Here is a 12,244-nt window from a genome sequence, read left to right on the forward strand (position 1 = left end):
CGTAAAGGCATATAACGTATACTGTACAGTATAAAATTATACGTTGTTAACGCCTGAGAGCTTTAACAGTGCTAACAAATTTAGCCTTGAAGGCTTTTACAATGTAGGGAGCGGGTGGTTATTTACTGTTTCATTAGTTTAGTATAAAAAGAAGGGGCATTGAAAGATCGTATTTTCAAAAATACTTTCAAAATTGTCAACAAGATGCATAGTCAATGCTTGATATCTTCAGTTGGCTTTTAACACCGATTTTTTCTGTCAGCGTGTCATGAATTCTATTTGATATTATCCTAAAGTACAAAACTTTCCCTTGGTTGCCTCTTCGTCTTTAAAAGACAACATTAGCTGTTACCAAATATAGGCATTGTGACGTTCTCTATGTAAGATTGACTAGTAACATCCATCGTGGATCCACACTAAGATTCAGGTCTAACTAGGTATCTGCAGAGACAACGTCGTTAGTATCATGGACTGGAAGATCACAGTTTTCTTGATTCTACTTTCTTTCTTGAGCTTCGTAACCAATAGTGATGCACAGAGCTCGTAAGTGAATATTTTCGCATTTTTCACAGTTTTATTCCACTTAATTTTTTCAAAACTAATATTTCTTGTATATGCCCATGATGTCTAGATAACTGACATAGAAATCTAGTCTTCATCCGTTGTTTTTTATTAGAATTTAGAACGTTCAGGTAACTAGTAAATCTATCGACCTTTGTCTACGAAACAATAAATCTGTGGGTAAAATGTTGAAAATTTCTCCTCAGTAACTAGATTGCTTTCAAGCAAATCTTTGCATGAAGAACAACATGTTTCAGACGTAGAATGTTATGCGTAAATACATAAAGTAAGATCTTCACGGAATATATGTGACATATTTCATTTAAGAACTGAATGTTGTATAATCTTAGATCGCTCTAGTTGTCTACCGTTTTACTTTCTCTCTATAACTATTTGATCTCTGTCCTCGTCTTTATGTCTTTGTTCGTTATATCCGTCCGTGATAAGCAGCTTTGTTAACCAGTGTTCAACAGTCATCAGAAGATTGTAATTCGTTTTTTACTTTCTTCTGGCAAAGTTGGGCAATTCATGTAGATCAAAATGACGAGAGAGTATTGTACTTTCCTGGATATAAGAGTTCTATGTACCTCTATAAGTCGGAAAAATAATGCGCAGATAAATATCATATACTCAGATGATCCAGTCAATAGCATAATGAAAAAGTTCATCGAGTGATTCTTTATTTAGATCATGCTTCATTACAAAAATGAAAAATGTAAAAATAAAAAACGAAAACAAAATATATGAGTCTGTATTCCTCTGCTTTCAGAGGACACCAAATTTTGTCAACATATCATAAAACATTTAATATGGGAATATCAGTGATAACAGTTCCCAGTTTCAAACCCATTTTAAGTGATACAAACCTAGGTTCATTTGTCTCTGGTCTGAAAATATTAATTTAACACAAATTACTTTAACGTGGCTGTCATGTTAACCCCGACCCAGAGTAGCCCTAGTTTGAAACATGTATAATCAAAGTAATTCTGACAAGCCATTGTTTGATGTTAAACATTGCCGCAGGCTACCACTAATCCACAACGTAAGATTGCCGTGGCTAGAAGTGGAGAGCCAGACCTAGGAGTTGCGAAGCCGCCAGATAGCCAATTATCACCTAGTTGTGGAAATGTTTGTCCAGATCAAAAGAAGTTGCCTGAAGAAGTGGGAGTGTCTTAACTTCTTTTCCCTGCAGACAGACAGACAGGTTGAACTGACCGCTAAGACGATTGGACAGGGTCACAGGGCCACCCAATCAGAATCGAGATAGGGGAGAGACCCTGATTTGGGTAGAATATGATCTCCGCGTCTTCCGGCAAGAATTAGTTCGCTAAGAGAAATTACCCAGAGGAGGTTAGCGTAACTTCGCATAGCCATTCGTTATTGGCGGGAAAATCTTAGAACAGGAAATTCTAAGTACAGACAGCTTCAAATAAGGTCAGTGAGCTAGTTGTTCGGTCTTTGCGGAATGAGACAGCATGTTAATTGTAGGTCGTATGTATACTTTATAATTACTAGAACCGTAGTACGAAGAATTACTTTGTGGTGTTAATATGTTTGCATATTTTGAAGGAATGAGTTGATATTTGTAAAGAATTATATAGCTTGCTAGCCGTCGTAAGAGTTAATATTGTAGATCGCTATATGGGTATCTTATAGTAGACTAGCACATGTGTTCATGTGATTATAGATTTTGCCATTATTGAATATTTGTGTAATGTACATACATGCGTCTGATTGCTGTCAGATTGTAGTACAATGAGATTAAATATATATGTGTATATACTGACGTGACGCAATGTATTGATGTCTGTATGACAATTCGCTGATACAGTGTTATTGCGCCATTGTTTACCCTGCAAGATGTGTGTGTGAATTTCGATGTGTACGCATGCGTGACAGAAACAGTGATAGCCTTATCTGATGATTAATTGGTGATCTAGTGTGAGGTGAGATTCGATAAAGCAGATGTTAACGCCTTGTGGGTTTTTCACAGGAAGCTTTGAGGGACAGACCAGTTACAGTTTGGTCCCGTAGTCTCAGATAGAGAGACGGAGGAAAGGAGAAGAAAGGAGAGAAGTCAGGAGAAGTTGAAGTCTGGGAGCGAAATTGGAGGAGGAGATAGTAGAGAGGGAAACGGAGTCGAAGGAGGTGTTAGAGGAACGGAAAGAAGGAAGGAATTAGCGGGAAAGAAAGAGATGAGTAGATGCAAGGACAGGGGGAAAATCGAACTCACACTGTAAATCACGGGATGAATTAGGCCGTCACTTGGTCGAGGGAAAGTCGGGTGATTGAAAGTTATCGTTTTCAAATTATCGAATTTATTAAATTGTTATTGATTGAATTTCATCTTCGTGTTCTCTATAATTTAGCCGTCGGCATTGCTGACTGGGGGCTCAGAGCTGTAAATCTACCTCGTCACTAATTTAACTTTCTAACCTCACGAGCCAGGGTGGAACTTTCATCATAATTTAATTAAAATATATTGGAAGAACCACACCCCAATGCGTGCAAACGTCACAGTGGCTTGCCTGTGAACCACGGAAATTAGAATTCAGAATACGGGCTTTATTATTTTTATGAAAGTGCACTTAAGAAATTATATAATATCAAAACTCTAAACAAGCATATGATCTTTATACAATTTACCTTTGGATTTCGGGTCGTGAAAATAGATATCCAGAACTAGCAATTTTTTTATGAAATGCGCATCGGAAGTAAGGATTAACCTGATGGTCCCAAACACAACCCAACCCTCATAATTTAGATATCATTATGTAGGTTTCTACACATCTCTAAAGACACTCACTAGAAATAAAATAATAAATTGCCCAGCAAGCTGAATAATAGGTTTTGACAACTGGTGCTTATGTAGATATTTACCAGAATTTAATCCAAGTTGAAAACGCAAATGATAGCCTCCAAAGTAATTGTTCTAGTCTGCAACATCTAGTTCTGTCATTGGAGTTATACATTATTTAAATTGTGATGTGAAAATTATGTGCTGTAATCCTTTATGGCCAATGCCCTCAACATAAAGGAAAGGTTTCACTTAACAATGCCAAATTGTTTTCATTTTTCATTTATTTGTCAAATATATATTTACACGTCAGTATGGATGTCGTCTATATAATAGTTGAAGTTATTGTTAAATCTGGTTAAACCCAGTTGTACTTGTAACACTTTAATGACCGTTGTGTAATGGCCCTTTTCAAGTAGGTATTGTTAGGTTCTGTTGGTATTTACATTCCATGATGACATCTGAGTAGTGAAGGGGGGCACTTTACGGTCAATGGGAATTAGCATTACAAGACCCCTTGGGCAAGATTACCGTCAAGGGAAAATTAACATGGAGAAAAATCGTGGGTAAGATTACCGTCAAGGGAAATTAACATGGAGAAAGAAAAAATCGTGGGGCACTTTAGCGTCAAAGGAAATTAAACAGGGTGGGCCGTTATAGCGTCAAGGGCTTTCACTAAAGTGGGCCTTTATAGCGTCAAGGGAAATTGAACATGGGATTTTTTTTTAAAAATTAAAAAATAGAAAAGGGGTAGGCAATGGAAAGACTATCTCTTTTCGAGAAATATGGGACCCTGAAAAGGACCTTTGGGTTTTCTTCTTCTAATTTCTTCTTTTTCTCCACCAAGTTCTTATTTTATCTCCTATACTCTTCTTCCCTTTCTTTTTTTTCTTCTCCTCCTCTTCTTTCTTCTTCTCTTCCTCCTCATCTTTCTTCCTCTTTTCATTTTCTTCTTCTTTTTCAATTTTTTCGTTCCATTTGCGTATTCTTATTCTTTCCTCTTCATCCTCCTTCTCCTCCTTTATCTCTTTCATGACACCACTAATCTTGTCCTTTGCTTTTCTTAAGTTATTAATTTCCATCTTTACACGATGGGGACTATAGGAATAATGGTCTTCAACGAGTCTTATTAGCATCTGTTCCATTATTCCTAAGTTGTCTAAAACGTCTTGCAAGGTTTGTATTTTGTCCATTTGGTTTGACGCCATCTTCTTTTTATTCTTTGCAGAATGGTTTGAACAACGAACACTGTGGGTTCTTATAGTGAAAGCGCGGACGTGAAGGAAAACATCCCCCTAAAACATAAAATGGATCTTACCTAGATCATGACCAAACAACGCGCGGACGTGAAGGAAAACATCCCCCTACTTTTTCATTTCATATAATATAACCCAAACTATACTCTCCACATTTGCTAAGAAACAATAAAGAAACCCATAATCTACTATTCTCACAAACATACCTTTACTCTTACAAACTCAAACACACAAACACATACTCTCACATTTTTTAAAAAAGAGTTAGTGTTTATATACACACTACTCTACCTACGCACATTGGCAAATCGATCGTTATTTCTTTTCTAGAGTATTGGGTAGCCCTGAAAAGGGCTGTTGGTTTGTTTTTTTTTTAACTCCTGATGCACCTATCTAATGGTTGCACCGTCCTGGCCTGGCGCCACACACGCATCTTCTTCCCCAGTCTTCTTTCACCTTTCTTCTGGGGAGCGCAGAGGGAGGATGATTCGCTTCAACACCCCAATCCTCCGTCTCGGGAATATTGAACGACATCCTCTCTTCTCTTTTCTTTTCCTCTTCTTCCCTCTCTCTTCTCTCCTCCTCTTCCTTCTTTACTCTTGCTTCTTCTACTATAGCCTCCGCTGATAGTTCGTTTACTATGCGCCTGGCATATTCCAGGTGCATCTGGAGTTCTAACAGTTTCACTATTCTGCTATTCATTCTTCTGGCTGTGTTGATCAATCAACAAGGGTAGCTAGACTGCCCAGCGAGTTTCAATTTATAGTGAAAGCGCGGACGTGATGGAAAACATCCCCCTAATAACATAAAATTGATCTTACCTAGATCATGACCCAAAACAACGCGCGGACCTAAAAGAAACACTCACTCACTTTTTTATGCTACCCATCACTATTGTAAAATTTTTTATAAATCACTTCAATAGACTATCCACATACGCAAAGCAATCCAATCTAACCCCAAATATACACCTCAAACAGCCCAAAAAAACAAACATCATTTTAATCTACTATCCACACCAACCTACTTTATCACTTACAAACACACAATCCTATACACAAACACATACCCTCACATTTTTTTGAAAAAGAGTTAGTGTTTATTTTCACACTACTCTACCTACACACATTGGCAAATTGATCGTTATTTCTTTTCTAGAGTATTGGGGTAGCCCTGAAAAGGGCTGTTTTTTTGTTTGCTATGGCATTCTTTTTTTAGTTTCTAAGAATGCGATGTCCTCTGAGGATAGACTTTCTGGCGATAGGTCTGCTTCTTCGAAAAGAGAAGAAGAACTCTTTAGTGTCGATACGGCAATCGACAAAGCCTCTGTCAGCTTCAGGTTGCTGCTGCTGTTGTTGCTGTTGTTGCTGCTGTTGCTGCTGTCTCTGAAGTCTGTACTTCTCTATCCATTCTTCTTTTTCCCTGTTCATTTCTTCTCTGAAGAGCTCTTCTATCAGATCTTCAGTGATTTTTAACATTCTCACATTCTCTATTTCTTCTGGCTTCGGTATCAGACTGTGTCTGACCCTATGCAAATTCACGTAGGCTTCGTTGAGTTTAGCTAGTTTGGAGCACATCTTCGTAGGAGGATGAGTCGACAATGGATGGTCAGACTGGAAACAACCCCGGTTCTTAAAGTCAAAGCGCGGACGTGAAGGAAAACATCCCCCACGGTCTTCGAGCCGCAACGTTCAGTGAGTGTCATGAGAGGGATAGTAAGAAATGAAAGAGCATCAATTCAACATTCTTATAGCTAAACAAACCACAAAGGCATTTTTTTCAAAACACAACATTTTTTATTCAAAAATCACTTAACACTAAACAACAACAACTCTAACATTTTTTGACAATAATCCAACACTATAACATCAAACAATTTTTTCAAATCACAAACATTTTTTTCTCAATAGACAATCTACTTTAAACAGGGCTGACAACGTTGTGAATGAAATCGTGATTTCCACTGTTGGAAATCATTAGGCCATTGATGGACACTACGTTTCCTAGCTTGAGACAAAAGATGAGCATAATGGTCACAAAACCATCGATCTACTTTCACATCGTTTCTAGCAGAAGAACGAGGATCAAAATGAGTCACTAAATGTTCTAAGGAATAGCCCAGGCTGCGATGATGCAGAAAATACACACAGTACTGTCCACACCCCAAGGAATCTGTGCCTTGCAATTTCACATTATTGAATCGGGTGGTCTGAGCATTTCTTCTCATAAAGTCAATGATATCGTCTTCCAAAGGGGGCAATCCGTACGAATCGAAATATTCCACACATCCTTCTTGAGGAAAGTAAACGGCTACCCAGTGGGTTCCTGGGAGATGACTGTCGTCCGTGTTGATCACGTAAGCTTGATGGTCTTTAGGTTTGCGATGAGGGAGTTCATCTTTAGCACAGACGACAGGATTCCAAGAAGACGTATACGAACTGTGGTTCAAAAGGTAATACAGTTCCCAGGTATCCATTGTTTTGTGTGTTTTCTTCTTCACAGGTAATAATAAGTCGTCAATTCGATCCTGACTTTTTGCTTGAAAATGTCTGACGAATAAACGGTTATTCGTTCTGTTTCCTCACTCTGATTCAGGAGAGCTTCGATACGATGGATCTCTTGAGTGGTTAATGGTGGACAAGAATGTTCACGCAAGTCTTTATACCACTGGTGCAACACGTCTTTGTTCGAGATGAGACTCCAAGCTTCGTCCAGATACTCGTCCAATTTTTCTTCTTGACTCAACATCAGGCATTTATCGTGTTGAATTTGACTGGGATGATCGTTTTGACATCCATAACAATTTTTCTTGATCAATTCCGTCATTTTGTCGACCAAGTGTTTGGCAAAACAGGAGACTAAATGGGCTTCTTGTTCTGGCCATCTCGACTTCATCATGACAACTTCTTCGTCTTTATCTTGAGATTCTTCTCCTTCCACGGTCTCCTCACATTTCATGTCCAAAGTTTCTCCACTAGGTAAAGAGGGATAACAGTCTTCCATGGCTTCTAGTAATCTAGAATGACTTCTCTCAAACTGTTGATTTCTATGGTATTATCGAATTCTGCATACAGGATGACGTTCACCGTTACATCAGGGGGTGGGTTTGCAAACTGAATTTCCACACGAATCTGGCCTGATTTTATAGGGTGGAAATGTCCGTCGTCGCTGCCTTGGTCTGGAGTGAAATCGAAAGCCCACAAAGCATAGCCTCCTGTATAATCGTCGTACGTAATGCCGTGACTGGTGTTGGTTCCTAACTGTCCGGTGGCTTCGTACAGGGACAAGTACGATCTCAAGTAATTGTTCTGGGTAAAGTTAGGCTCGAAAGGTCGGGTACACAAGGTCTTGCCATCGCGACTGACTTCGATCTTGGACACGCCAAAGTGTCGAAAGTTGAAAGGATTTTTATCGACAGCTCCGTTGAAGGCTGTATTCTCGACGATACCAAGGATCAAACGTTTGGGTAGCTGTCCTTGGAACAGATGATCTTCGATCATGGATCGCTGTCCCCTAGGAATGGTGAAGATTTTCACTTCCACTCGTCGGATCGGATACTTGGCGGTCGTTCTGCTCAACGTCTGACTGATGTCGTTACCTACTTTAGGTAACACTTCCACACGTCGCACGTAGAGTCTGGCTTCTTGGATGACAGTTTTGTAATCGTTAGTATTAGACAACAGATGGAAAGCGGCACTGCTGCGATTCAGTCTCAAGCGGACATCCACTCCGTTCAGCAAATATTTCTCTTGCAACCACATGTCCAAATGTAAACGATCCATCAGTTCTAAACTACGACTTAGTGCAATTTTCTTTCTTCGTTCTATAAATCCCGATAAATTTTGAGCATCCCCATCAATTGTAGTGCTGTCGAACTTTGCACCTAATGCGTCAGGCTTCCATACCACGCAAGCATCCAGATGAGTGTTTTTGGCTTCTTTTCCGTACGTCAAGAGATTTTCCAGGTACGCTCGGTAAGGGTAAGTATCCATGCTGCTGCTGACAAGTTTGTTGTTCAAGTACAAGTCCACTCCACTGAACAAGGAATGCATGAAATTGTTGACGGGAGCTACTCTGGACGTATCAATGAGAGGGTCACCGTCCACTTCGGTTACTTTGACTTTCAAGTACAAATAACTGCTATTCAGATCGATGTAATCTTCGGGCTGTCCTTTGATTTCAAACTCGATGGGAGCGGAATCGGTCAATGAGGAGACGGGATGAAATTCCACCCACTGGGATTCTTGCATGGTCATCATGGTGGGGGGCATGGCAAACAGGTCCAGTTCCGTCTTGGAACAAGCGCAAGACTCTCGGTGCATCATTTTTTTGTTGCTGTGTCTCAATAATCGAAAACGTCTAAGTCTCGAACGGTTCTTCTTTTCTTGGCCTTTCTAACTTGAAGTCTGGTGAAAGGGTGTTTTCTTCGTCGTCTCTTTCTGCCTTGTCCTTGCTGAATGCCTGATTCGGTAGCGTGCAGGGCATTTATAGGTGTGTCTCGTCGGCCCAAAATGTCTTTGCCCGTTTGCAGCAAGACATTTTTGCCTGCCCTCATGAAGGCTTCTTTAGGGTTTTGTTTGTCGATGATGACATTTTGGAGAAATTCTTTGCCTTGCGTCAGTGCCGCATCTTTCAAGGCGTGCAATCCGCGTGTCACCATCGGTTTCAACACCGGGGCCACCGAACGAAAGGCCGATTTTAACATGTCTCCTAAACCGTGTCCTCGCTGTCGAGCCACCCCTTGGTACACTGGATACATGACTTACTTACGAATCGTGAGAGAACCGTTTTCGAAAATGGAGTTTCACCGTGACTTTTCCTTTGGTGAATGGAATATTTTGTCCCTGATCTCCTTTTATAGCAATGTTGACCGTGTCCAAATACGACTTGCTGACCGGCAAATAGTGAGGATGTACAAATTCGCGGTGAACGTGATAAGTGTTTCCACCTTCCTGGTCACTGGTCGTGGTACTATCCACTTTGAAAGGAATGACACGCAGTAATGGCACAGAGGTGTGTCCCACCACGTTGTATTCCACCACATCGGAGTACGCGAACATCAAATTCAGTCCTTGGTTCAGTTCTACCGGTTTTCCAAAAGCTCTGTAAAAATCCATATTATTGTTGATCTTGGGGCTCCAATTGTTTGCGACCATTTCTGCATGTCCACCCAAAATTTCAAACAAACTACCATTGAACCTGAAGGACAACAGTTGAGTATCCTGAAATTTCATCAGTAAGCGACGAGCCACTTTATGGTACTCCAGGGTGACACTTTTTTTGACTCTGTTCAGGGCTTTGCCAAAGGCGAACTCGAACCTGTCCGCAATAGTGTCCACCAAATGTTGGCCACTAAAATAAAACTCTGCCGGAATTTTCACGGTGTAGATAATGAAGGGTGGTTTGCTGGCTGGTTTTGTGTCCCCTGAAAACCCGATGTCATTCATGTAGTTTTGTAATTGTTCGTTCAGGATTTCCACCTCAAAATAGTTTTGCTTTTCGGTGATGTTTTTGATTTGTGTTGGGTGAATCATTTCTACCAAAGCCACTTCCCAATGGGCTTCGTGATCTAAGGGGATGGCTTGAGGTAATTTGGCCGTGTAACAGCACAACGTGTTGTTGGGAAACACCTCCATGGAACTGTCACTGGGTAAGGTTAAGTAAAATTGGTTTTGGTGACTCATAATTCCAGAGTTCTGTGGCTGTCCGAGGGGTTAGTGGATGTCAGAGGCGTGTCTCCGCCCAAAATGGGGTTCTGGTTGTGGTTGTTGTTGGAGTGGTGACTGGCACTGGCACTGGACACAACGTTCCCGTTCGAGGAGAATTTCAGGGAGGGATTGGGAAGCAGGTAACCGATGCAACTGCTCAATAAAATGGTCCACAATTGTTTGTCTCCTTGTTGCAAACTCAAATTGGCAATGGCTGCCCCGATGACACAATACACCACGAAGATTTGGCAGAAAAAGACGATTTGCGTTTTAGGCACACGTTCTCCACACCACACCCACAAGGGTTGTTTTTGTAAATCTTGCACAGAAGAACTAGGGGAAGAAGGAGTGGTCGACGTAGCTGCGTCTGATGTGTGAAAGGGCATCATGGTCACTTCTTCTTTTTATAGTCGATGACTTGCGAAGCGTCGATCCAAGAATCGAAACTGGGTGGATATCCTTTCCAACGTACTTTGACTTCTTTGACACGTCGTTTGCCCACTTTACGGGTTCTGCGTTCGAGACTGCTTTCGATGTCGTACACGTCGTCTTCTTTTTTGGTGACACGTTGTAACTCGGGCAAATAAAACGTTCCTTTGAGCACTTCTCCGTTCATGTCTTCCAATTTATAGACGGTAGGATGACGGCCATGCACTCGTCCAGTGACACGAAACAATTCGGTCGTCCAGTTAGGTAAGTAACCTTTGTCGAAAGTGCGTTTGGTTTTGCCAATGCGCACCCAATCTCCTACGGCCAACTCTTCACTTTTCTTGGGGACAGCCCTCGTCGGGGACGTACCGAACAGACGCTCAAACACCAACACTTCGTTCTCGGGAGTCACGTCTTGCGGGGCACGTCCGATGCTTCGATGGTAAGATTGGTTGTACGCTTGCACCAGGTGCGGTAAGATGTCGATGTACTTCAGAGTGTGGTGATGCGTAAAATATTTCCACATGCGTTCTTTCAAAGTGCGTTGAAAACGTTCCACGATGCTGGCTTTGGTTTCGGGATTCTCGGTGGTAAAAAAATGAATGTCACGTTTCTTTAACTCTTTTTGGAAAGCTTGGTTCAGAAATTCGGTGCCTTTGTCCGTTTGCCATCGAAGAGGGTGACGACCGCTTTGTTTCAACACCCGTTGTAAGGCTCGCACTAACTCGCTGCTCGATTTGGAAGTCAAGGGCACGACCCAGGCAAATTTGGAAAAGACGTCGATGACACAAAACAAATATTTGTAGCCACGATTGTAGCTGGCCAAATGAGAGACATCGGCTAAATCGGCTTGCCATTGATGATCGATGCCTTCCACTCGGGTGCGACTTCTGACAAACTTGCGTCGAATGGGTTTGTGTAAAGTGTAGGTAGCTTGTTCTTGTAACCATCGTTGTACTTGAGGTAAACGGAGACTTTTCAGTCGAGTTTTGGCAGCACGATACAATTTTTGAACTCCTGCGTAGCCTGCAGGATGCGAGGGATCGTAGTAAATGCTGGCTAAGACTTTTTCCATTTTTTGTGTTTGTGTGTTAATAAGGCACCCACTCTTGGAAGAGGCTACTCTTTTTCTCTTGGGGTATTTTCTTGGATTGCAATGCTTTGCGTGTGCGGCCAGCAATAGGTGTCGAAGAGGAGAAGGATGTCTGAGCGGGAGATATCGGTAATTGTTTCACTTCTGTCTTCACTTCTGTCTTCACTTTCTTTTTCTCTTGTGAGGAAGAAGGGGTGGCCATCATCTTTTTAATCCATCCAATTCTGGAGGTAGGTGGTGTTGTTAACTTGCGTACTTTTTCTGGTGGAGTTTGAAACCCTTCCTCTTCTTCTCCTTTTTCTGTCTTGGTCACGGGTACTGGTGGTACTGGTACTGGTACTGGTACTGGTGATGGTGCTGGACTTTTCATCAAGGTCTTAAAATCTTTCAAAGTGGGTAG

At 41.3% G+C, this 12,244-nt stretch overlaps 1 protein-coding gene across 1 annotated transcript in view; it reads left to right on the forward strand.

Annotated features, from left to right (window-relative positions):
- The first annotated feature begins 279 nt into the window (after positions 1 to 279).
- Positions 280 to 12,244, forward strand: part of LOC149784066 (uncharacterized) — a 93,903-nt gene continuing 81,938 nt past the window's right edge. Inside the window, exon 1 of the mRNA XM_089932167.1 lies at positions 280 to 543. Within this exon, the coding sequence (XP_089788293.1) occupies positions 467 to 543 (77 nt within the window). The 5' untranslated portion in view covers positions 280 to 466. The remainder of the gene's footprint in view (positions 544 to 12,244) is intronic.

This window comes from Sinohyriopsis cumingii, chromosome 14 (genome assembly GCF_028554795.1).
Source record: "Sinohyriopsis cumingii isolate HCF-2022 chromosome 14, ASM2855479v2, whole genome shotgun sequence".
Classification (NCBI taxonomy): Eukaryota; Metazoa; Mollusca; class Bivalvia; order Unionida; family Unionidae; genus Sinohyriopsis; species Sinohyriopsis cumingii.